Source organism: Musa acuminata, chromosome BXJ3-7 (genome assembly GCF_036884655.1).
Source record: "Musa acuminata AAA Group cultivar baxijiao chromosome BXJ3-7, Cavendish_Baxijiao_AAA, whole genome shotgun sequence".
NCBI lineage: Eukaryota > Viridiplantae > Streptophyta > Magnoliopsida > Zingiberales > Musaceae > Musa > Musa acuminata.
In genome coordinates, this window is record NC_088355.1 from 5505340 (window position 1) to 5532089 (window position 26750).

General features: G+C 35.2%; 1 protein-coding gene across 1 annotated transcript in view; it reads left to right on the forward strand.

Annotated features, from left to right (window-relative positions):
• Positions 1-2851: 2851 nt before the first annotated feature.
• LOC103990387 (rRNA biogenesis protein RRP5) overlaps positions 2852-26750 on the forward strand; it is a 42802-nt gene continuing 18903 nt past the window's right edge. The window contains exons 1-25 of the mRNA XM_009409501.3: positions 2852-3144; positions 3233-3456; positions 8199-8339; positions 8514-8690; positions 9115-9211; positions 9380-9492; positions 9604-9726; positions 9845-9916; positions 13349-13441; positions 14296-14409; positions 14507-14626; positions 15189-15374; positions 15461-15535; positions 15702-15838; positions 16656-16790; positions 17131-17276; positions 17362-17427; positions 19596-19702; positions 19807-19887; positions 19970-20044; positions 20123-20224; positions 23280-23448; positions 23526-23659; positions 23829-23912; positions 24019-24119. Coding sequence (XP_009407776.2) covers positions 2964-3144; positions 3233-3456; positions 8199-8339; positions 8514-8690; positions 9115-9211; positions 9380-9492; positions 9604-9726; positions 9845-9916; positions 13349-13441; positions 14296-14409; positions 14507-14626; positions 15189-15374; positions 15461-15535; positions 15702-15838; positions 16656-16790; positions 17131-17276; positions 17362-17427; positions 19596-19702; positions 19807-19887; positions 19970-20044; positions 20123-20224; positions 23280-23448; positions 23526-23659; positions 23829-23912; positions 24019-24119 — 3053 coding nt within the window. The 5' untranslated portion in view covers positions 2852-2963. The remainder of the gene's footprint in view (positions 3145-3232; positions 3457-8198; positions 8340-8513; positions 8691-9114; positions 9212-9379; positions 9493-9603; positions 9727-9844; positions 9917-13348; positions 13442-14295; positions 14410-14506; positions 14627-15188; positions 15375-15460; positions 15536-15701; positions 15839-16655; positions 16791-17130; positions 17277-17361; positions 17428-19595; positions 19703-19806; positions 19888-19969; positions 20045-20122; positions 20225-23279; positions 23449-23525; positions 23660-23828; positions 23913-24018; positions 24120-26750) is intronic.

Genomic DNA, 26750 nt, shown 5'->3' on the forward strand with positions numbered 1-26750 from the left:
TCCATTTTAATACCATTAAAATATTAAATTATTGTACTGAGAAATATCGTTTGTCGTGAGTACCATCAACTGATGAGTCAGCACGGTTGATCCACTATCGAAGGTGTAGGCTCATCCAAGTACCTCTTCTGGTGACGTGGGAGACTTAATGAGGTGAGTTCGCATGGGCAGCCCAATCGGAAAGTCGTTCTATTGGTAAGGACCTATTTTGGGATGGCCGAGTAAGCGGACCGGGATCTTCCTAGTTGTAAGGTTCCTCCCTGAAGGCTAGGGGTCATCAAGGTGTCTTGGGGTTGAGGGTTACCTTGTGATCGCGAGGCTACGCTCTAACAGCGAGGTCGTCTCCCATCCGTCGATGGTCCTAAACGAGGCCGACGTTGGGGGTTGCCCGGCGTGGCCCCTCCAATTCTTAAGTCAGTGAAGGGGAGAAGATAACAGTGTAAGCTATATGACTGAGTTAGTGTGTAGAGAGTCTCCTCTTTCAGCATGAGCTGATGGGTTTCTTTTTATATCTGATCCTAGAGCCTTCTTACTAGTTAGCCTGGGATAAGATCAGGTTAATCATATGATCATTCTGGTATCTGATATTGATAAGATAAGATGATTATTATAAGTCATTAATATGACGTACATCGGGATACATTATAATACCATTTTGAAGCTGATGACCGGAGCTTTGCTTATGTGTCAGTCTTGGTGGTAGATGAGCTGGCATGGGGTAAAATTATCTCTATCAACATCTTATGTCCTTAAAATATATATATATATATATATATATATATATATATATATATATATATATATATATATATATAAAACAAATGGTACAACTATGAAAACAATGAGTTAAACTAAAATCATGTATTCGTCAAATAAAACAAAATGATCATGCAACCGCCTAAGCTTCCATTAAGTAATGATCCGAATACTTTTGGATGATAAGAAGGTTAAACAAAAATTTTATTTTTTATTTAAATGGTAAGGGGTGAAGATAGGATATGATATTAGGATAAATTAATACTAATTAAAAAAAATTATAATTAATAATTAATAAAAAATAATGATGAGTTAAGATTTATAAAATAAGGGTGTGTTCGGTAATACATTTTAGTTTTTTTAGGAGTTGATAAAGGTGGCTAATGGCATGGTCGACATCCTCAACATAAAAAAACATCTTTTAGTCATGTTTATGTTATCTCATTATTGTGTGAAATGAACCAAATTTAATCTTTTAGCTTTATATTTCTACAAAATAACATTCCTATCACATTTGTTGTCATGTTATTATGCAAAGACTAATTATTGCATTTCTAATACAGTGGCAAAATCATATAAATTCCTTTTCGTGTATTTTATTTTTGTTGTTGGGCTTTTTCATGAGATAATGTTTGTATGACTTTTCTCGTGTCATATAATCTTGCAAAGTAGAAATTTTATATTTTTAGCATATCCAAAAACCATCTGAGCTTTCCTTTTCCATGCATCGTGTTTATTATCACATTTTTATGAAACAATCACAAATGTTGCATTACATGAAGAAATTTCACATTTTTATTTGGTGCAGTGAGTTCACAAGAAATAGGAAATCTCATGCGATGTTTTTCTATGAGACATCGTTCTCAAAACTTATCTAGTTTGATAAACTTGTGCAAAGAAGAAATTTTGGATTTTTATTTGTTAAAGTGAATCTGCATGAATTTTCTTTTTTGATACATTTTTTCTTTGTCATAACGATCATACAACTTATTTGTTGTCATATTGTTGTGCAAAAAAAAATATGTTTCTAATCCAATGGACATAATAGATTTATCTTCTTTTGTATTGGTTTTTTGTTATAAGTTTTTTTTATAGAAAATAATATTCATATGACTTCTTCCATCATATATTATTATTATTATGTAGAGAAGATATTTGTAATGTTTTTATTTGAAATATGAAAACGATGTTTGTAGTGTTAGATTATATGATTCTGATATATTATAAATATAATTGAGTTGTGATGAAAGTTATAACCAATACAAAAGATACGATGACATTACATGATGATAAGTAATTCTCATAATTATTTATTCTAGATCCTCTACTCTTACTTATATATGGATAATACCTCATAAGGATTAAACATGTGATGACATGATATGATGTGTGATGAGACAAGCACAAACACGAGACATAGATATATGACTGTCATTGAGAGATTATAATTCTTTTTTTATCCTCTATTATTCCTACTCTATTGATTTAAGTAATTTTATGAATAAATAGAAAGAAAGAAGAACGAGAGTTTAATTATCTTTATAGATCAATAATAGTTACGGGATTTGAATATGAAGATAGTACCCTTGCAGATTAGATAAATTTTTTTTTCAAACGGCATTGAAAGATATGTATCGTAAATTTGATCTATTATTATTTGATTTTAATTTTGACATTAAAATTTTTCTGCATAATATATAATATATTATGATTTTTATGCTTACATGTAGTACTTTTCTAGATTATTCATTTCACTAGTTTATATTGATATATTAGTATAATATGTATCAAATTATATCGAGTATACTGACATACGATATGATGAGACGTACCAATGAACCATCTATATCAATCCCTTGTCAAACTAATACTAACTACTCATATCGAATGATACTACTCGATACGACGAACAAAAGTGTTACAGCCGATAGAGGATGAGGTTATATATATATATATATATATATATATATATATATATATATATATATATATATATATATATATATATATATAATATGTAGGCGAACCGGTCGGTCCAACCGTCTCCTTTATAAACATGGATCAGGTCAAGTGACCCCGTCCCAAAACCCTTCCGCCAAAAACCTAAGCCCTTACGTCCTTCTCTGCCCGCCCCGTCGCCGTTCGACTCATCTCGTCCTTCTCTCGGGTTGTGTGTGCGTGTTTCTCTCTCTTATCTCCCGGAGACGATGGCCGCTGGCAGTGAGCATAAGAAGAAGAGGAAGCCCGAAAAAAGGAGCGCCGACGACGGTTCGAAGCTTCGAAAGCCAGTCAAGAAGGCTAGGAAGGAGGCAACAGACACCCTTACCGCTCCCGCAGAGCTTCCGACCTCCTTACTCGTCGAAGCCGATGATCCCGATTTCCCCAGAGGTTTGGAACTCCGTCCATCCGTCTCAACGTCCATTGCTGATCGTTAGGCTGAAAATTATCGTCTTTTGGGTTTGTTTGGTGGATGTAGGTGGGGGGAGCTTGCTGAGTCGACAGGAGCAGGCGGACGCTCGGGCAGAGGCTGAAGCTCAGTTTGAAAGGGAGGAAAGTTATTCGAGGAAGGGTAAGGGTAAGGCAAGGAAGAAGAAGGGGCTGAAGGGATCGTCGCTCGATTTTGACAATGATTTGGGTTCTCTTTTTGGTGATGGTATCACTGGGAAGCTTCCTAGGTTTGCTAATCGAATCACTTTAAAGGTATGAGTTTGCTTGGGATCGGTTTTGTGAATATTTTTAAAGATGGTTCTTTTACATTTCTCATTTTGGAAATAAGCTGTGCTTGTAATTGTTTTTGCTATCACATTGGTAAACCAAAATTTGGATACAAAGAGCTTTAGTTTTTGACCCTAGACATGATTTCCCTACAAAATCAATCGCTGAACCAAAGTTCTTCTGCTATCCGAATTAACCTTTTCAGAAATTAATGGTAGGTTTCATTTTAGTTTTACCTTTGCTCGTCTCTTTTCTTGGTTGCAATGAGCTGCATTGCATGTGGACTTCATGACATGTAAATCTATGACCGATAAATCTTTCTCCTTTGTGCCAGTACATTCGATGTTTGTATTAGCATGTGAGAAGTGTGATTTTCTCTTGGTTATTAATTTTTTGGAGAATCTCGTGAGCTCATATCTTCTCTCGCTAATCGTTACTTCTGATGTGGGCCTAGGGATATGATCTCAAAGTGTTTTAGACCATGTGAAGTTAGTTGTTATCTAAATCTGTGGCTAGTTGATAATAGAAAATCTGAAGGATTAAGAATTATCATTAAAATAGTTATTTATTCAGTCAAAACAAGTAAATTGCTAACTTTTCAGAATGAATGATACAGGCACATAGCCTAGGTGTTGGAGCTGTCTATATCATAGGCATTTATTTGTTTAATCTTAGTCTTGTTTAGGAGCAGAAAATTGATGCTAGATTCTTTGACAGGTTGTCTCTTTCGTTAAAGGTCTTGTTTGTCTGATTATCACTTATTTCTATGTCAATCTCCATTTGGCTTATACTATGTTGTTTGAATAGTTTCTTATTATCAGTTCTAGGTGGACTTGATTGCTCCTTATTTTGATACAATAAGTACTGTCTTATCAAGGGTCTGCTTTCTTTGGGGGAGGAATGTGTCGACCAGGAGAGATATTAAAGAGAAGAGAAGAGAGAAGACGCATGGAGGTGAAGAGAGGCAAGAGAGGGAATAGGAGAACCAGGGGAGAGAGAATATTATTGACAATTTTGGATTCTTCTATAGTTTTAAGGCTTGCGAGTAATTTATTTTTAAACTCTTCCTTCACTTGCTTATCCCAAATGAAGTTAGACTTAATTGGGGTCATTTCTGAAGGATGAAAGTTAATTCTGCATGCCGTGGATCCTGTATCAGGATTCTATCTTTTAAAATAACTTGCCTATTCTATACGACGCCCATATAGTTGACACAAATTATGGCTATTGATGCTTTTGAAAGTTGCCTATGAAAATAATACTGAAAATGCAATTCTATTTCTTTCTAATGAGGATTAGGATTTTCCTTAAGTCTTGAGACTCAGTTAGGTCTTGACTCAGGGCTTGGCTAAGGTCTCGGATCGAATCCAAACCTGGATATGGTGTCTTTTGAATCTTCAAGATAGTTTGCTCTTGTTGGTTTGAGGCCACACTTGTTTAAGTGAAATGCCCGATTGGTCTGGTGTAGATTGGGTTGGATTTGTATCACAACAACTTTTCAAGGGGCATCCTCTATTGTTTTTTATGTCTGAGTCAATCTTTATGATCTCTCTTAGAATAGTAGTTAGCCCTATGGTAACAAAGATGATTAACTTTTGTGCCTCTTTGAGTGTAAAAAATCTTGCCTTAACTTTTCTTATCTCTTGATTTTTCCTTCCTGCAAATAATCTTTTTCATGTTTCATTGTCTTCTACCCACTTCATTCTCTTCTTACTGCATACTGATGAAATCTGCTGTCCATTGCTATGAAGATGTGCATATTGGGACCAAGAACTTTGTGTTATAAGTAGGAGTCATTTGGGACTAGGGAGATCCAACATTGTTGTCATAAGCTTGTTTCTAGCCAGGCCCACCATCTGAACTACTTTAATGCCAAAATAGCCCCTCAATCAAGGTCCCTTGCTTTAGAAATTTTGGCCTCAGATGTATTTGCGCTTGACATCTGAGATTGATCTACAACTTTCTTTCCTATCCTTGATGAACTTTATTAGATATTATTTTATTCAAAGATGATTGGTTAATGTTACGTATGGTGGAGTGTTTCAAGTGCCATGTTCTTTGCAGTTTGGTGGATACATGATGGAGTGTGCATAGGTCCATACAGGAGGCACAAGCCTTCTCTGTATGTCAGGGACCATGCTGATTGTTGTTTGCCGGTGCTTAACCGTATTAGACCTGTGGTTTTAACCATCAATTGGATGGGTTATATTGATTTGATCAAGAACTGGTGATGGGCTATGCAATCACTTGGTGTGTTCTGTGTACTGGTTGTTTTACTGTCTTTATTATTTTTCTACTGCAATGTGGTACAAGTTGGTATGATGCCTGATATGCCATACTAGTTTGAAAGGTTGGAAAAATTGTTATTAGAGTGATATTCAAACCTTAATTAGTCCATTTCATTTTATTTTGTTGCCATATATGATGGCTGCATAGAATTCATCAATCTTGCAATGGAATAGTAACATTATTAATTATTAGTGAACTAATGTTACAGAATTACCAAGTTAATTTATCTTACCAGGAAAGTTCTAACGAAAAAAAAATAACAACCCATAAGGAAATCATGTGTCATCATTCGTATTTTTAGCTTTTAACCTATTCCAGAAAGTTGTGCGATATAGTTCGTAATTCAATAGGCACTATCCATATTAATATTGTCAGATTGATTTAATTTTGCCAATTTTTTTCTGGTTCATATAACCATAAATTGGTTGAAATTGACCAAACCATCAATCTCAATCAGAGATGAAAGATTGGAAGAAACAAAAAGAGAAGATGGATTTCACTGCATAACAATAAACTTCAGCCTACAACTGTGAATGCAGAACATTGAGGCAAAGCATTAGAAGAATCCATCAAAATGCAAACCGTAGAACATGATTTTGTGGAAGAAATTCTGTCGGGAGACCCAGGAACTGCACCCATGTTAGACAACCACCTTCTCAAGAAGGTGTTGGTAGATTGGTTTCAAAGGGAAGAGGGTAAAGGCCTATCCTCTAGTAAACTTAGGTTTACTAGTAATAACTTCTAAACTATTCAACTCAGAGGAGAACTTGAAACTAAAAAAACCTGCAGCGAGATCTATGACTTGCAATTCACTTGTGACGCCCCAAAGCATATGTAGAGACAGTTTCAACTTTCAACGCAATTAGAAGAGGTGAGTGTCCAAAAAACTCACACAGATGCTAGTTTTCCACTGTTTTGATTTACCTCATCTAGATCCAACTAAAGTGCTAGATGGGGATGATCTTGGATCTTCAAGATATTCACTTCAAATGAGCTGCTGGTTTTCTAGTCTCCAAATTTTTGAGCGTTTCAAAAGAGACCCACCCTAGTGTTGGGGAAGGCGGGAGAAGGGATGCTTAGTCATGTTCTGGCTTGTTGGTTGCTACCTGATGGTACAATAGGGCCTGTATCCCTAGATCCAGGGGCTCTATGGTGGAGGTAAGGAGGGGGGTGAAGAAGCGTCACATAAAGATAGATCATGATGGAGGAGAAGCCACCCAACCCTTAGGTCAATTTGATTTTGTAATTCTGTAGAGATGACAAGTAAAACTTGTTTTCGTCCAATTTTTTAGAACTATTGATTTTTTAACTATTAATTGAGTGTATGCTTTGTGTGCGTGGTGATTTAGTGAAGCGTCAGACCTACAAGGATTCCATCAATATTTTCTAAGTTGTATATGATTAATACTTGAGTCATTTGTATGATCTATATGATGGTCACTATCGTAATTTGTTTGTTAAATATATTACTAATGGATATGTTTAATTTATTTTTATTAAATTAGTCTCTACAAGTACTTATCTATTTTGTATACAATTTTTAATTTTTAAGTTTTGATCATGGTTCGCTTTACCGGTCTGTACGGTGTATCGATCAGTTATTGGTACTGTACGTACCGAGCTGTATCGAACCATTCTGAGCATATCGACGCATGGTACATGGGAGCGTACCGATGTCCCACCCGTACTCGTCCCTTATCAGATCAGTATATATCGCCCGTGCCGAGCGGTATGCTATGGTTTAGCGAGCCTTGGTTATGATTTCATATGTCTTTTAAGAGAGTTATATTCGTTGAGTAATGTGAGGAAATATAAATCTTTTAGCATATAGTATTTTAATTTACAAAACTTTAATTTTTCATATATTTTCCATTTTGTGGTTTTGTAGTATTTTTAACTTTTTTATGGATTAATGCCTATCTCACTGGTTAAAACCTTCATGCTGATCCCAATCCTATAATACCTGATTTTGTGAACTATGGTTGGGATGATGATTGGATGTGCTATAAATGATGATCAATTCAAACTAATTAGTAAAGTAAGTCCCCACGAAAGAGGACAGAAAATGAGGATTAAGTGTTAACACACGATACTGTATTGTCACTTGTTTGTTGTATACTGTCATATAGATAATGCGACTGATATCATGTTGTTGCACATGCTGTGGGAGTCATGTCAACTTGGTGAAGCTTTGCAGTATCATGTTAATATCGATTTTTTAGCAATTATTACCAGGACACATATTTCAATAAGGATATGAAATTACTATTATTAAAAGGATATAACTCATTTACTATCAATTGCATGCTTATGTGAACTTCAACAATGTTGCATAGCCATATCGTACCTTCTGATTTTGTGTAATATTTTATTTACCTGAAGAATGTCACTTTTGCATTGCCATGGAGATCACAGTATAAATTTCACTCCCTATACAGAATATTTCTCCACGAATGAAGCTTTGGGGCGTAATTGTTGAGGTTAATCGAAAAGACCTCGTGATCAGTCTTCCGGGGGGGCTGAGAGGATTTGTTCATGCAGAGGAAGTTACAGACATACCCATATCTAATGGAGATAAGGTATAAGAAGAGAAATATCTTGCTTGTAAAATAAATTTTCTGTAGGATGCTAAAAAATGCTGCCTGTGGCTGCATTTGTCATTTTATAACTAAATTCTTCGGAACTGTTGATTTTGCTTTCATATTGATGAAGATATATGCTATGGTTATAGATTTTTGTCTTCTATTTTGCAGGTTTCTGAAGGTTACTTTCTATCCAGCATATTTCATGTTGGACAGCTTGTGTCCTGTGTTGTGTTACGGGTGGATGATGACAAGAAAGATGGAAAAGGAAACAAAAGAATTTGGTTGTCACTACGACTAAGTTTGCTGCACAAGGGCCTGACTCTAGATGCAATTCAAGATGGAATGGTATTTCATAACAATTTTAGAGGATAAATAGTTAGAAAATATCGTGTTCGGTTAAGTAATCTAAAAACAGTTCTGGCTTTCCTGATCCGTCTTTTCTTCAAATTTAATTTTTTAATTTATATATTTAATGAATAATGAACTGGTAACTGAAAGGCAATAGGTATTTAGGAACAGAACAAGTCTCACTGCTTGAGGGTATATATTGTTGTTCTTGCTTCCAACATACTTGTGACTGACTAATATTTTTCAGAACCTCTTTGATTTTATTTTATTTTCATTTCATTTCCTTGCCCATATTCATGGCATACAGCATCAATCTTCATTGTATATATGGTACTTCTATCCTATGTTTTCATGTTATCTCATATCATGAATTTTGGTCCATGCAAATTGAAAACAATTTAATTATTTCTTTGCTTTACAGGTTCTGAATGCACAAGTAAAGAGTGTTGAGGACCATGGCTACATTCTTTTTTTTGGAGTATCATCTTTTACTGGCTTTTTGCCGAAGAATGAAAGAGGTAGCTAACCCAGCCACTTGCATACATAGATGTGTATTCTTATGCTCATTACTGTCTCTTTCTGAATGTTTGTTACATAATTTTGTTGATTTAGTTCCACTTATGATATGCGAAATAATATTGAAGTTGCCCATTTTGATGTGCATTCTCAAGTCTTTTATTTTGCAGATGGTGATCAAATTTTCACTGGACAAATTATGCAGTGTGTTGTCAAGGACATTGACAAAGCTCGAGCTGTTGTTCACGTTGATTCTGATTCAGATTTGGTTTCAAAATTTATAGTACGTTTCAAGTTGAAACTTTCACCTCATCTAGTTATTTGCATTCTTAGATTACCATCTGACTTTTTGTTTAAATTCATTATCTCTTGCAATAATCAATTTTTTTTATAGATTAAAGATTTGAAAGGGCTCTCCATTGACCTTTTGGTTCCTGGCATGATGGTCAATGCTCGAGTCCGTTCTACCCTTGAAAATGGGATTATGGTGTCATTTCTTGCATACTTTACTGGAACAGTAAGGTTCTCACTTAATGTTATTTTTGTTTGCCTCTGTTGTCTCTGAGCCATACAACCATATTGTCGTAAAAGTTGCATTACCATCTAGATTTAGTCCTTGATCATCTTTTTGACAGGTAGACATTTTCCATTTGGAGAACACATTCCATAGTGGAACGTGGAAAGACAATTACAATCAAAACAAAAAGGTAATTATATTTCCATTTCTGGGCATTGGTCAATCAAAATTATGCTATTGGATAATTTTCATTATCTAATATGCTTTCCAACTATCTGCTCATTCGGTGAATTGTTCTAACAGTTATTGCTTATAAAAAGGTTTACATGCCCGCTTGTAGACACTTGCTTTCCCATCCCCTTGCGAAACAAGCATGTTGTTTGTTCTAACTAGTGATTATGTTGCTCAATACGTCACATTAATGTGGTTGGTTACGGTATGTTCTTTTTCAAATACTAACAATCAAGGTCTCAATTTCGGTCCATACTGGCTTGTTCGATACGGTCTGTACTAAGGTGTACCGACAGTACGCCCAAAAAGAGCTGAAAAACCTCCAAAAATACCTGGAGGTAATAATCCAAAAATATCATAGCGTACCGATCGGTATGCCTCGGTAATGGTCGAAATCCGAGGTGTATCGACCAGTACACCTCGGTAATGTTCGAAATCCGAGGCGTACCGATTGGTATGCCTCGGTAATGGTCGGATTTCGACCGTTATCACTCGGTACATACCCTGTATCACCTGATACGGGGTCAAAACACTGGTACCGCCCGGTAGAGGGCGGTCCACGTACTAGTATCCTCTCAAACCGGTACATACTACCTGTACTGAGCGGTACACATCGAAATTAAGAACCCTGCTAACAATACACTCTTAACAGGTAGCAACAATTTGTAATGTCCCAAGACTCCCAACTATTTGGGTTGACCACATGGAATTTACTTTTTCACTATCGAGCTTTTTACAGGGCAGTATTTTTAGTTAAACAATGGGCAAACAAGTCATTTTGTGTTAATTCCAAAGTACTGTTAGCACTTCCTTTATGTCTCCTTACATCACGAATACTAAGCTAAGCTACTCAGCTTGCTTTATCAGGGTATCTATATGTTTTCTTTGAATATGTTTATAACATAAGTAACATTTCCTTGTATTATCCTCTATTGGTGTTTATACGTGTTTGTTTGTATTGCATCATTTTGTGTGATTTTGTGCATCCAACTCAATGGTCTCATGTATACTGTGCAAACTTCTTGTACATGTTGCCTATATGCCCAACATTGCAATTGATAAAGAATTACTAGTTTTGAACCCATCTTTTAAAATTTTCCTGTCATCCTTAGGGGCACAGAAATTTAAAATATTTGATGCCTCTCTGCACTTTAACTGCAACTTTTACTCTGTATACAATATCTGTCAATTTTGTTGAGTAATCAAAAGATATCTAAACCATTACTTGCAGGAACTTCTTGTATTTTTTGTTAGATATCGATGCAGGAGCAATTTTGTTTATTTTTAATTTTGGAATAACACTATTTCCTTAGGAAAATTTGTGCAAATGTGATAAGCTGCCATGTGCTGAGATCTTATGTTTCTAAATAAAACTCATCTAGATTGCCTAGGAGAAGAAAAGATGAAGCAAAAAAAAAAGAGAACATTTTTCGCATGAATGGAGACTCCATTCCTACAGGGTCTTCTGACCTTGGATGAATAATCTACAATGAATTCTTAATCATTTGAAATATTTTGTAAAAAGAAAAGATTAATATCCATTTAGACTTCCATCATTGTTAAAGTAAGAAAGTTTGTTAATAAGCCTTGATTTACGAAAAGTCATAATTCAAGGTATGTAATTTTCTTGACCATTAAATTTTTAACATCATGTTAGTGGTGAAATCATATTATTATCTGTAATGGTGTAATTTCATTGACCATGTGTGAATCGGTAGAGAGGTGTGTGACTTTTATCTGAGTGTGCATTCTTGAGAGTGTGTGTATCTGGTGTATATCTATTTCTTTTCTCTAAATTGACCAATAATTTACATTCTCTTGTTGTCTTCCACCATTCTTAAATCTGAAACAAGGATAAAAACTGTTTTCAAGCCCTTCATCCTCCTGTCCTACATCAACTACACTCTCAATGCTTCTCTTACATTGCTAAAATTGTTAATATATACTTGATCTTTGTCCTAAGTTTAAGACCTTTTCTAATTTTTGTCTCATCCATATTAAGTTAATCCCAATCGAATTTTCATCAAACCAGAATAATTTAATTATCAAACAGCATATACCATTACAACAATATCATTCCAACTCTGCCTATGCATGCTTAACTTTATATCTTTTGCTTTGCTTGTCCCAAGCCTTGATAACTAAGAACGGTTTTATCATGTAGTTGATAGCCAGTGCAAAATTTGTTAGAACTCATGAACTTGGGTCTTTACCAACCATATACTTCTCGTTAGTAATTGCAGTGTGCAAATCCATTTGGTGGAGAACCATATCTGGCCAAACCATATATTTACATACCCCATTTTCTATCAGTGATCAGACTGTTGTCAATATTGCACATCTGATCAACCTGTAGCACAGCGTCTACCAACATCATATGACATAAGAGCATTATCATTTATACGTTTTCAAGACAAATAGTATTAAGTTTTTCTTTGATTTTTTGTAATATGATTAGTAATACAATAGTAACATGACAATTTTACAGAAACAAAATTGATGTCAAGCATGCATAAAAAGGATGGTATCATTATCATACTGGTATGGTTGCCAACCAGTACAAGTAATGGACTGATATTTGAATTCTTGGTTGAAAATCTCTTCTATTCAAGATGCTCATATCATGTTAAACTTATCACGAGCAATTCTGTAAACAAGGACATGTTTCCATCAATGAACATAGTGAATCGGTTGTAGTTATTGAATGCCTTACCAATGTTACTATATGCCAAGGTTCGTCGTACCACGGTGTACTGCTTGGTATGGGTGGTACATATCAGTCCAATAGCAGATTGTTATGGGCGGTACATCGGTATACGTCTATGTATCATGTGTTGATACGCTTGGTATGGCTTAGCACAGCTCGGTAGATCCCGTATCGATAGCTGGTTGGTATATTGGTACAGACCAGTAAGGCGAACCATGCTATATGCCCTTAATAAAAAAAGGCATACCGAATGCATAAGACTCTCGTCGATGCAGGGTTTGGAGAGGATCAACGTACACAGGCTTACCTTTCTACATACTGTTAAATATCTAGTTATATACATAGTTTAACAGTTAAAGTCTACCACTAATGGGGTATAATCCATTTTATGACCATAGCAAGGTTGCATATGATCCACTAGTGGGTTTGGTTCGCTAGATCAAGTGGCCCTGACCAATAGGGTCGATTCAGTAAAATGGCTAGGCATATGTCACTGCACTATTGATATGCAAAAACTACCAAATGGTGACTTTTGTAATTGAAGTTTTGTTATGAAGAGCTCATATTATTAGAATCTTGATGTTCTTGGTGTTTTATCTTTTGCCCACATGCTTTGCAATTTCATCAACTGCATATATATTTAATTTTTTGCATCTCACCATCTGTTTGCATTTTTCGATGCAGGTGAATGCTCGGATATTGTTTATTGATCCATCAACTAGAGCTGTTGGACTAACCTTGAATAAGTATCTTATAGATAATAAAGCTCCACCTTCTGTAAGTAATCTGTAATTTACTGCAATGCTGTAATTTTTTCTTTTTTTTGAAGAGATTCAAAGGCATTTTTTCAGTAGCACAACCAATAAACTCTAGCATGGAATCAAAGCCTTGCAGCCTGAATAATGTAGAAACTAGTAGGAACAAGTGAAGAGAGAGAGAGAGAGAGAGAGAGAGAGAGAGAGAGAGAGTAGTGAAAGAAGAGAGATAAGAAGCTAGAAGAGGAGAGGAGGGAAGAAAAAGAAGAGAGACTTAGGACGGCTACGACAATGGCTTCTATTCCAGTACCATTTTTGATGAATTATACTATTTATTGCTCATAATGAGTTCCAACAATTACATTAACTCAAGATATTTAGACGGTAAATCCTTCTAAGATCCTTATTTGGGTCCTCATTACTGAATGATCTTTTTCTGGAAAGTAGACTTCCACAAACCGAGCCGAGCTTTGTACTGAGTTGCTTGATATTAGCCTTTTCTCATTAGGAGAATTTGAAACCCTTGGTTTATCTGGCATGGGAAGTCATCTTTCATGCTGTGCCGAGCTGTGACAATGTTCACCAGCTGACTCATGACGGAGCTCAGTTCATTTAACTGAAGCTCTTAATTCCTGGTCAAGCTAAGCATCAATGTAATTAGTAATTCAACTCATGAAAACCTTGGTTTAGTTTCAGCTTTTATTAGATTGGTGATGAGGATATCTAGTTCTCTTCAAATAAAATTTTTTATTTTCGTTCATATGTTGGGTCAGTTGTCTTTTTGTTGTATAATTAATTTTTTCTGATGTATTTTATGTATCAGTTGTTTGTGTGGGTGTATCTCTACTTTTGCTAACAATTGTTGGTTCTTTGTAGTATGTTCAAACCGGAGAAATTTATGATAATTCACAAATTTTAAGAGTTGATAGAGGGCTTGGTTTTCTTCTTGAGATACGTTCTTCTCCAGCACCTTCACCAGCATATGTCAGTGTATGTTCAAAATTAGATTTGCATGGTTTAGGCACTGGTATATGATGAAGGGTCTCCCTAGTTGTTGCTGATTCTTATTCCATTTTATTTTGAACAGATACATGATGCTTCTGATGAAGTTCTGAAGCCGGAAAAAAAGTTCAAGGAAGGGGATTATGTTCGTGTTCGCATTCTTGGAATGAGATATTTAGAAGGGCTAGCAACTGGCACAATGAAGGTATATTTTTTGTTAAGCTGATCATCTTTATTTTCATGGGCATTAGTGAAACTTTAAACTTGAATGGACTTTGTAACTCCATGGTACCTGATATATGCATCTTGATTTGGTTTTGGGTATCTTTAAATTGGTGAAGATAGTTGTGTCAGATCTGTCATGAGCAAATTCACCTATATTTGTTTCTTGATTTACAGTAAATAAACTAATTTACAACTTCAAATTTATTATTAGTAGTTTTATTTCTCTCTAAGAGATACATGACAAGTAATAACCATAGTAAAAAGAATTTTGAGCAACTGAATGTACAAAATCGAGCTGGACCTAATTTTGACTTGACACCGGAACTTATTTACCTCTCAAGGAGAACTGGATCTCGTTGCCAGTAGTATATCTAGTGGTTATTTCTTGAAGATGAGCTGAATGAATCTAACATCTAATATTTCTGAGACCATGAGAATTGCAAATTTCCTTTATTTTTCTTCTGAGACAATTTTGGGATTTGATCTTCAATGGAACAAAAGTTTATATGTTAGGATCTTCTCAAATATGTTAGTGCTTGCAGGCGAGTGCTTTTGAAGGGTCTGTTTTTACTCATTCAGATGTCAAGCCTGGAATGTTGGTGAAATCTAAAGTCATTGCTGTTGAGAACTTTGGTGCAATTGTCCAGTTCCCAAGTGGTGTTAAAGCACTATGTCCTCTCCCACACATGTCAGAGCTAGAGATTGTAAAGCCACCTAAAAAATTTATGGTCTGTGTTCTCACTCTATTTTTTTTTGTGCTAAATTTATTAAATGTTTGTTTTTTTTCTCTCACTATAGAATGCACTTTCTGCAGGTTGGAGCTGAATTACTCTTTCGTGTGCTTGGTTGTAAATCCAAGCGAATAACTGTCACATACAAGAAGTCACTAGTATGTTTCATTTAAAAATGATCCCATTTGTTTCTGTTGGTTCTTAATATATATAAATACATATACATATATGCTGATGCAGAAACTTGCCATGTATACTTTTTCTTAAATACTTAATTCTAGATATTTGTCTTTTACTAAATTCTATGTCTGGTGTTCTGATTAGGTCAAATCGAAGCTAGACGTGCTAGCATCATATGGTGATGCAGCTGAAGGATTAGTTACACATGGATGGATCACTAAAATTGAAAAGCATGGTTGTTTTGTGAGGTTTTACAATGGTGTACATGGTTTTGCTCATAGGTTAGACTCTTTTTTATTTCCTTTCCTGAAGAACTAATATATTACAATGTTATGTATCTTTGTTACTTCCATATAATGGTTTGTCATTTAAATTTGATCATTTATGTGTCTGTATTGATCCATGTATCTTTCATTAGACATGAAACATTTGTATTTGCTTTAGAAAAGATTCAAAAAGGTACTGATGTTGTTTTCAGACAAACATTTTTTTGATTTTATTTGCATTCAATGGCATATATATAGATAAGTATGGCATACCTTTTTAACTTACAGGATGTGGAATAGGATAAATAAAATTGTGATTCCACATTTGGAATGGCATTTCCTATGTTTCCAAGCTTTTCGGATGTGGAAGCATGATCTAAAGGGGTCCGTTATGGCTTCTGCAAGTACTTGCAAGTTGCAACTAGCTTGAAACTTCTTGCATGACTCATAAACATTATCTGAACCTAACAGTGCAAATCCATTAGTTCTGTATCATGTATGTAGGTTCTTATTAAAATAATACTTCCTCCAGCTACATTTATATCCTTTTTGTGGAAGGCTGTATTCCTTTATTGTTTAAACTTTAAACTTTAAACTAATCTCCTTTTTTTGCTTTTGTAAAGTGATCTCTTTTTCCACTTTGGACTATGTTTCTACATCTAAATTCTGATAGAACTTCCTTGACAGCATATAAATTTGTTCAAGCAACTTGTCAAGTAAATGCCTTTTTATGAGCTTACTTTGAAAATCTAGTGACGTGTGAAGTTCAACTTTCAATTTAATGTTTAGTGTCTAATATTATTTCACATGCTTCTTTGTTTATCTAATCTAGATCTGAGCTTGGATTGGAGCCAGGAGCTGAAGCAGACTCTGTGTATCATGTTGGACAAGTGGTCAAGTGTAGAATAATAAGTTGTGCTACCTCTTCACGAAGAATCAGTGTTAGTTTTGTTATATCTACCAAAAGGTCTGCAATCCTTTACAATTAACTCCCTTTATATGTCTCTACCAAAAGGTTATATCTACCAAAATGTTTTTGGCAAATTATGATCGGGTAGGAAGGTTGAACTTAGTTTCTTAGTATGTAGCTGTACTTTTGTGTACATCATGCTTGCTTCAAAGCTGTATTACATTTATTAAATGATAATTTGGTTGGAGTGCAAACTTGTTTTTCTCCTCCATCTAACCTACTAAACCTTTGCATAGAATTCATTTCATTATCTTTTGAATTCAGGTGGAGATTTGTCATGCTTTTAAAAGTCCTTGGTTGATATCTAAGTATGTTTGAATGTCTGAAACACTGACAGGACTTCCGATGATGGTGCAGTCAAGATGGGTTGTGTTGTCTCTAGTGTTGTTGAGCGTCTGACTCCCACAGCAGTCATTGTCAGTCTTACTAAGAATGGTTACTTGAAGGGAACAATTTTTAATGATCATTTAGCAGATCACCATGGTTTGAATTTGATTTAAAAATTTTCATTGAAGTACTTATTTAATGTATCATTGAATATCTAACTCCCAACTGGTACTTTTGTCAGCGCAAGCCACTTTACTTAGGTCTTTGTTGAGGCCGGGATATGAATTCGATCAACTTGTGGTGCTAGGTATATCCTAATTTTGTTCCTTTGCACTTTTTTCTCATTGCTATTTATTTGTGTCAAGTTTATCCATTCAAGATTTCATTGAAATCTATTTACTACCTGCAAGAATACCAAATAACATGATGTTGAGTCTATAATTTGGTTTTTTTGTATTAAATTAATTACTAGTACTATCAAATAATGTCCTTGCAATTTGATGTTGTTTTTATAAGTTTATTATCTCCTATCATTTTCCGAATGTCAATCCCTAAATAACAATTTCACAAGCTTTTCCAATTTCTTTCTCTACTATCTATCCATGCTTTTAATCAAGTTTCGTAGTTTCATGCTTTGGTACTTGGTAGCGTATTGATCAACGTACGGATTGTTACCATACTGGTTTGACTAGACTAGTGTATCATGTGTCCGTTTTGCGAGGCATATCGACGACATGAAAAATGGTGAAAAATAGCTTAAATTTTTTTTTGAAAATAGAAAAAAAATAGACTAGTGTTTTTAAATTAGAAATAAATATAAATTTAGTATAATTTTAGAAAAAAATAATCTAAATTTGGAAAGAATAGTGGTACATATCTTTTTTGGGCTTTAAAGAGGTAGCTTTATGGCACATTTTGGATTGTCGTTTCGTTGATATTGAATTATTTACAAAGAAATGATTTGAATTATTAGATTATTTGTGAAGCAACTTAAGCTTTAAGATTCAAATGAACCAAGTAATTGATTGATGGATATACTTGATTCTACCACCAAAAAGAACGATGAGACTCCAGGGCAGTGGATCGGGGTCCTAAATCCTATGTATCTGTATATCAATTTGTATGTTTGTCGGACTCAATCCTGAAATTGATCCCATAACGTAATATACTGATACATCGTATGTCATTGGTGTATAAATATGATTGGTCGTACCTGATTATTGTGAACCACGTGTCCGAGGCAACTCCTGAGGTATGTACGATTGTGGCATGTACTAGTGTGGAGTACGGTAAATGTCGGAACTTTTATTTTCGTTATTGATCGGCTGCTCCATATCATAAGATCGATCATCATATTGTTGCTTGAAGAAGAATGACCAACTGTCATCATACCAGCGTATACAGTTTCGAATGTACGTACTGGTCCGACAGTAAACTGGTACTATATATATATATATATATATCAAATGGTATACCGAGCGGTATATTGCTCGGTATACAGTACCGTATTGTATCGAGAGAATGTCGAAACTTCAGTACGGTACGATATTTCAATCCTTGCATCATACTATTGCTTGGAGAAGAATGACTAATTACCATGTCGAGCTTCATGATCTGAATTTTAGGTGGCATACATAAAATATTGTTTCTCGGTCTATGCACCACTCTCAAACTATGTAGACGGGACCATCGACTCTCTGACATCGTCGGTCAAGGCACTACTGTCCATGTCGCTGCCATGTCTCCGAACTGAGAGGTTTGCTGAATGCGATCGAGAAGCTGTTTGCATACTTTTGAGTAGGGAGTTATTCCTCTAACTTAGGTGTTAGTCCTTCCTAATTAGCCTCCCAAGCTTCATCCAATCAATAAATTGTAGTTTTGCGAAGTTTTAAGTGTGTGCAAATATGAGAATGAGAGAAAGAAGCGAGTAAGATTGAGATTGAGAGTATAAGAGTTTGAGAGGGTGAAAGAGGGTGAGGAAATAGTTTAAAAACCTTTTCAAATGGATCTGACTGTTAGAAAGGGTCAGATCTGAGCCATCCGTTAGTAACGATCAGAATTTGATCGTTACCGATCGATGTAGGTCGGTAACAGTAGGATTTTGATCGTTACCGAGCGGTACAAGCTCATATCGGGCGATATACAACCTTTTAGTTTATACCACCCGGTACAGGGTGGTTTGCATACTGATTCCCTGTCGGACCAGTATGTACCGCCTGGCGGTATACCGTGGTACGGCAAACCGTGGGAATAATTACATATATAATTCAAATTGGTAACTTGACATGCATAACTGGGTAATACTTTTTATTCAATATGGAGTCATTAGTGTCTATATTTCTGTTGGGTGAAACTAAAATGGTCAGATGTTGGAATTACTACTTCTTTTAACTTGTTGAACGTAGCTGAAGTAGGAACATTTTCCTGACTAAATACATTTATCTAACTTGTACCTTTTCTCTAAATGTTTTACAGACTCTGAAGGGACAAGCCTGATTCTTTCTGCTAAACACTCTCTTATTAGTTCTGCAATGAAGATTCCTTCAGATCTTGCTCAGATTCATCCTCTAACTGTTGTATATGTAAGATACATACTTGTATCTGATGCATGTGTTTTCAAGCATCGTTGTTCTTTTCTTATTGTTCTATTTTGTTTCTCTTTAATCTTTTGATTTAATTTGGACAGGGCTATATCTGCAATATCATTGAAAGTGGTTGCTTTGTTCGATTTCTTGGACGTCTGACTGGATTTGCACCGAAAAATATGGTAAATATGTTTGGATTGTATTCCTCAGGTTTTTTTTCTTTGATATCTCATTCTTGTTTTAATGTTGTTCTTGTTTTAATAGGCTACAGATGAAATGATTGATAACATATTGGATGCATTCTACATTGGGCAAACTGTTCGTAGTCACATCGTAAATGTGAGAATATAGTTCATAGCAGGTCCAATTTTTCAAAAAATCTGTGTTACTTGTAGTTAACATGCTTGCTTTTTATAGGTCAATAGTGAAGCTGGTCGGGTAAAGCTCTCCTTAAAACAGTCTTTGTGTTTATCATCAGATGTTTCATTTATTAAAGGATATTTTCTTTTGGAGGAGAAGGTAATGATATTTATCTTATTGCTTCATCGGTTTTAACTTTTAAACAACATATATTTCTTGCTGAAGTTTTACGTCATCACAGTTGCGGCCTTTCTGTTTGTGGGTTTTGTTGAATATTGTACCAAAGTGAAAGCATTTCAAATTTAGTTTAGTTTATTTTTTTGCTAATTTTTTTGTTTATATATACAGTCGCACATCATTTAGAGCAGCTAATTTTCACAGCTTGTAATTTACATCTAATTTAGGGGTAACAACACAATCCCATTAAAGAAATGAAAATCCTTAGATGAAAACCATTAGCTATAATGGTTTAGTATCAATATAATACCAAGAAAGTAGGGTGCCTCAATGCATGAGAGTTTTGATAATGCGGCTTCTACTTCTTGGAAAGATCAATGTATGCGGCCATGCCTTTGTAAGCAAAGAGCAACATGACTTGATCATTCATCACTTAGGTTGTAGAGGGTGCAACCTTAATGTGGCACCAAAACTTACATTCCATAATATCGAGAAAGAATGAAGATTACTATTTAATGTGGAGCAAAAAAGATAGCATGTCAAATGGAAAACGTGGAGGCTTGGAACTTGGACAAGGATATTATGTTAATACCAAGTGGTTGACCAATAGGTTACGAGCTTGATAAAGGATATCCTTGGGGAATCTATAGGTAGAAGTGTAGCCTTGTGAGAGAGTTGGCTGCGGTGTGAGGAAGTATAAAAAAATATTATGTCTAAAATATCATTTTTTTTAAATTGGAAAAATATAAAAAAAGGAGAACGCTACAAAAATATATAGATACTAAAAAAGAGACAAAATGAGATATCAATATGGCAAGACATATCGCTTATATTAAATTTAATAATAAGTTAGATATTAATGATAATAAAATGTATATATTTTAAAATTTAAATAATAAAAGCTAAGGAAAGAAAGAGTGGGAATTTAGGTAGTATGATTTATTAAGGATGAGAATAAAAAATTCTTGTTAATGATAAGGAGATTAAGGGGAGATGAAAAAATTATTTATATAAGTTATATAATGAACATTGGACAAATAACTTATCTTTAAAGATAGATAGTGGGTTTAGTAATCATAGATTTGTTCATAAAATTAAAGTAATCGTTATAAAAGAAACTTTAGCAAGGATGAAAATAAGGAGTGCGGAAGGTATTCTTGTTGAGTTTTGAAAGAGTTACGAGATTGAAAGTTGTTTCGATGAATAGTTTATTAACAAAATTTTTGATTTAGAAAGAAACTTGATGAATTGGGAAGGAGTTTTTGGTAAGGTATGCAATAGCGTATCATACCGGTGTTTCGAGATTGGCTCGGTATGGTACGGTACCGGCATACCGAGCGGTACACCAGGGCGTACCGTACAGTTTTATATATTATCTTCCCTACTGTAGCACTACCACAGTGTAATACTGTAGCACGTTCCGTCCGGTACTGAGCGGTCCACGTATCGGTATGCCGTCGGACCGGTACGTACTGCCTGTACCGGACGGTATGTACTGCCCGTACCGGACGGTACCATTCGGTATTGCATGCCATGGTTTTTGGTACCAATTGGTAAGAATAAGGGAGATATCCAAAATTGTTCTAGTTATAGAAGAATTAAGATTAAAAGTCAGAGTATGTTAAAGAGTGATCGAAAGTTGAATAATATGTGGAATAAATATTTGTAGTAATCAATTTGCTTATATTCTTGGAATACCACCAATATAAGATATTTATTTATAAAAACAATTAATCCAAAGTGAGAAGAAGAAAGATTTGCATATGATTTTTTATTTATTATGAAGAAAGCTTATGATAGAACCCATATTAATTTATCATGGTGAGTATAGAAAAAAAAAGTGTGTAAACACTAATTATATTATAAAAGATATGTATGATAGTGTAGTGATGATTTACAATCATAGGAAGTGTTTTCCATGAGTTTCCTATTAGTCTAGGACCACTAATTGTTTTGATCATGTAAAAGGTATGTATAAATTATAATCATGTGACATTTCTTTTCCTTTGAAGAATAATATTGGATTTTGGCTCTTCTTTGTACTTCTCCCCTCTGTTATTTCTTTCCTCTCCTTTAAGCTATAGCTCTCTGTTATTTAATCTTTCAGCCATTTTGAACTCATGAAAACAGTACGTGGATTGTCTTATATATTATTTTCAAGAGTTGATTACCAATATTTCTTTTTCATTAACACATCTTTTATCCCATGTGAAACTGCAAATATCATGTTCTAGTGTTCCTTTGAATACTTTTCAAGGATTTGAAAAGCAGCTAATATGTTTCCTAATGTGGTCATATATATGGTTGGACAAAAAAATATGTTGCTTAGGCCAGACACAATAATTGGTGATCAGTCTGCATATGCAACTTTCAAATTTGAAGTAGAAGATATGTTATTGTTATTTAAGGTTTACTATGAAGATCCTATCAACTAATTGCTACTAAATCACACATTTTGCATATATGAAGAGATTATAGTTGTACTTTTTATTCATCTTATAGTAATTGTTTTATCATATGTTCACATTTGCTTGTTTTAGAAATTACAATTGTTCTTTATTAATATAATTTTATATAGTTACTTGTTAACTTCCCTAGTGTGCCTGAGTGCACTGTTGTGATATTAGTTGTCATCAATCATGAAATTTGATCATATTATTTGAACTCTGTATATTTAGGTAATTATTTTTCTTTGTGATGTCAACTTTTGTTCCTCGATTTGGACTGACTTTCACTTTCTTCATTTCACATTGTCCTTGAAGTTAAATTGAACTTTGCCATGGCTGAAAGTTGCAATGTTAACTGACAACATATTGATATTCCTTTTTTTTTGTAAATTCTCTTTGATTTTTAACCATTCTTGACAATCACTATTTCAGTTCATTCTGTTCTATTTTAATTCTTGACATTATTGTTTCCTCTACTCTTTCATGCTTGATATATCAACATGTTTTCTGTTTGGTTTAATCCAATTTTTTGGATTTTTTTGTTTATTTCATATTATTTTCATTTATTCATTTATTTTTATGTGATACAGATTGCAGCTATACAGATGTCTGATGTCAAAGACTTTGATTTGAGCTGGGTGAAGGAATTTAGCATTGGCAGTTTGGTTGAGGGAGAAATTCAAGAAATAAAAGAATTGGGTGTTGTCCTTGGCTTCAAAAATCATCATGATGTTGTTGGATTTGTGGCACATCATCAATGTAAGTTCTGTATTCTATGTAAGTCTATCGCTTTAAGAATTCCAAGTTGTTAATTCTTGGTTAAATGCCCTTTTCAGTGGGGTGTGTCAATGTGGAACTGGGTTCTGTTGTTACTGCTTTGGTTCTGGACATAGCAAAGTTGGATGGTCTTGTTGACTTATCCCTTAAACCGGAGCTAGTTGGTAGTGTTTCTGCAAAGGATACTAAAAAGGTTAGATCATGATTAAGTTGTCCTTGATTAATGAACTTTTTCCAAAAGAGGAACTGTCAGATTAATGCTTGTAGCAGTATCTGCACTTCTTATTATGCAATTTGTTGTCATAATTGACATTGACCTTGGATGGTAATTTGTTTCTATTTTATCATCCATGTTTTTTCAGAAGCGGCGTAGAAACATATCTGTGGACTTAAAGCTATACCAAACAGTAAAAGCAGTTGTGGAAATTGTCAAAGAAAATTATTTGGTAAGTAGGTTATCAGAGTCTAGTTGTATAATCTATGACTATTTAGGCAATGGTTGCTTTCATTTGATTTTGCTTATCCTTACCTTCTCAATTTTTTCAAATCCAGGTTTTGTCTGTTCCTGAGTACAAAAATGCTATAGGGTACGCATCAACGACTGATTACAACATACAAAAGCTTCCCTGCAAGCATTTTGTGAATGGCCAGAGGTAATTTTTTATTCCTAAACATCTGTGCAGGCTCTGCTGGACTGTTAATAACTCGTTAAATGTCTAAATAAAGAACTAATTGGCCAAAATGAGAACCATATATGGGTGGCTGTTTTATGATCCAGCTGGTACTGTTTTAAATGGTGGAACCTTGTTTCTTTTCTTCATTAGAAAGTGGTTTGGTGCTGTCTTAAATAATTAAACCTGCCACCTTTTCATTACCCAAAAGGACTCTCACACTTCAGCCCAACCACCATACTGGATGTCACCTCTGGTGTTGGTTCGAAAACAAGTAGATAAGCTGTAGACAGGGGAACTTAGAAAGAGATTGCTTCTTTTGGAGCCTTAATACTTATCCAAAAGAAGCAAGATAGGAGTGTGATTGCGCATGTCATCAGACCTTGAACAAGGTCACAGTGAAGAAAAAATATTCTCTCTCCCTCGCTCTCTCTGTCTCATTGTGGTCATGCCCAATCAGTTGGCAAGGAAAGATACTTCACCAAACTAGACTGATGGTTGGATTTTGGCAAGTGCTGATAGTTGTAGGGGGATGAGATATCCGGTGTGTGACTGAGTATGAGACATTCAAGTTTTTGGTGATGCCCTTCGGAATGACAGATGCTCTGGTTACAGTCTGGGTTATGGAAAACATACTCTTTCTGTAATAATTAAACATGTTTGTGGTGGTGTATGTTCATGACATCATGGTTTAATGGCCAAACCATGGTAATACATCTGGCACCTGACAGTCTGAGACGATGTTCCATATTCTCAGGGTGAAAACTATGTGAAATTGAGTTACTTTGCCATAAACAGATATTTTTTCCTTGGGACATCTTGCCAAGAACAACATGATTTTAATGGATGAGGCCAAGGCTATGCTATGGTAGAATTATCTGTTATAATCACAGTGGTGAAGCTTAGATATTTGTTCAGTTTAGTATATTAGAACAAATATTTATCAATGGGATGTTCCTTGCTAGCTGTCTCGCTAACTCAATTTCTTGAGGGCATTCTAGTAGTTGTTCTAAGAAGAGGAATTGGTGTGGCAACTTCTAGACTATGCAAAGCTAAAAGAGGCACACTGATGCTTCAAACATTGCCATCAGAAGGGTCTTGATATACGACAGCCATCTGATTGCAAATGAACCTGCAACAGCACAGAGGTTCTAAAGAAGTTAGGACCCTAGAAATGGTCTGAGAATTGTCAAGTAGCCTTCAAAGACCTTAACGCCATAGTGATGGAGGAATTGGTGTTGCAACTTGTAGACTATTCGAAGCTGTTTGGCGTGCAGATTGATGCTTCAGACTTTGCTATGGAAGGCAAATTGAACCAGATACAAGAGGGTTATTTAGTTCTACATGTGAGTTAGACTCAGTTATGTGTACATGCTCCAGTTCATGAGGAAATGTCCATGATCATGAATGTCAGATCTGGAGGCACTATCTACGTGGGTCATGGTGTGTCGCATGGTTCGCATTACCGGTCCGTACCGATGTACTGATCAGCTATCGGTACGGTACATATCGAGTTGTACCAAGCTTATTGACCTATGATACACTGGGGTATATTGATGTACCGCCCATATCGATCCTTTGTCGAACCGGTACATACCGCCATATTGAGCGGTACGTTTCGGTACGTCAAACCTTGTTTGGTGTGTCGTGTGAACAACATCACACTCATCTACTTCAAGACCCAAAAAAAGCCTTCTTTAAAGCAGATTCAAGAGAGAAAACTTTCTTTGTGGGATTTGATGTAGTGTGAGTGGACATTAGTCATTGAGCCAATGTGGTGGTTAATGCATGAAGCCAAAAGGTGGAGTTGGTAGAGCCTTGCAAGGATATATCAGGGTAGTGTGAGTCAACTGAAGTCTGACTTACGTTTAAAGATTAAAGATTGTCGAAGGATCCACAAGCAATGACCATGAAACATTTAATCAATGAGGGATACAAAACTTTTGGTCTATGGGGAACACATCTATACTAAAGGCAAGCAAATGTATCCTCAACAAAAATTTAAAACATGAACTTTTGAGGAAGTGTCATGCATGGAACGTTGGTTCAGGTACTGGATTTGTATCGGTGACCTGGTCAGACTAGTATGTAACAGTTTGAATGGTACACCAGTACGTATGACTCAAATAGGAAAAAGAAGGAGAAGAGGACGGGGTGGGGGAGGAAGAGAAGTAGGAAGGAGGAAGGAGGAAGGAAGTAGAGGAGGTGGTGGCTGAAGAGGAGGAAAAAACATGAGGAAGAGAAAGGAGAGAAGGAAGAGGAAGAAGAAGGATGAGAAAGAAGAGAGGGAGGAGAAGAGGAGGAAGCATATCCATCGGTGGCACACGACAAGTGGCGGTCAAGTAACAGACAATGATAGGTGACAACATGAGGCGAGCATGATGAGGGCTTGCATTCAAGCAAAGAGGGCTCATGAACACGAGCACTATGGATTATTAATTAGTTTTTTTAAATGGGCGAAGAGGGGTCACAGGCGCGAAGAGGACTCATAGATACGAAGAGGATAATTCATCGGTGACTATCACAAGATCTAAAAGAGGTCCAAAATTTGGGCAAAAAAGAAATTCTAAAGGTATTTTAATATTTGATCACCTATTCTTGGTAAATTCAATC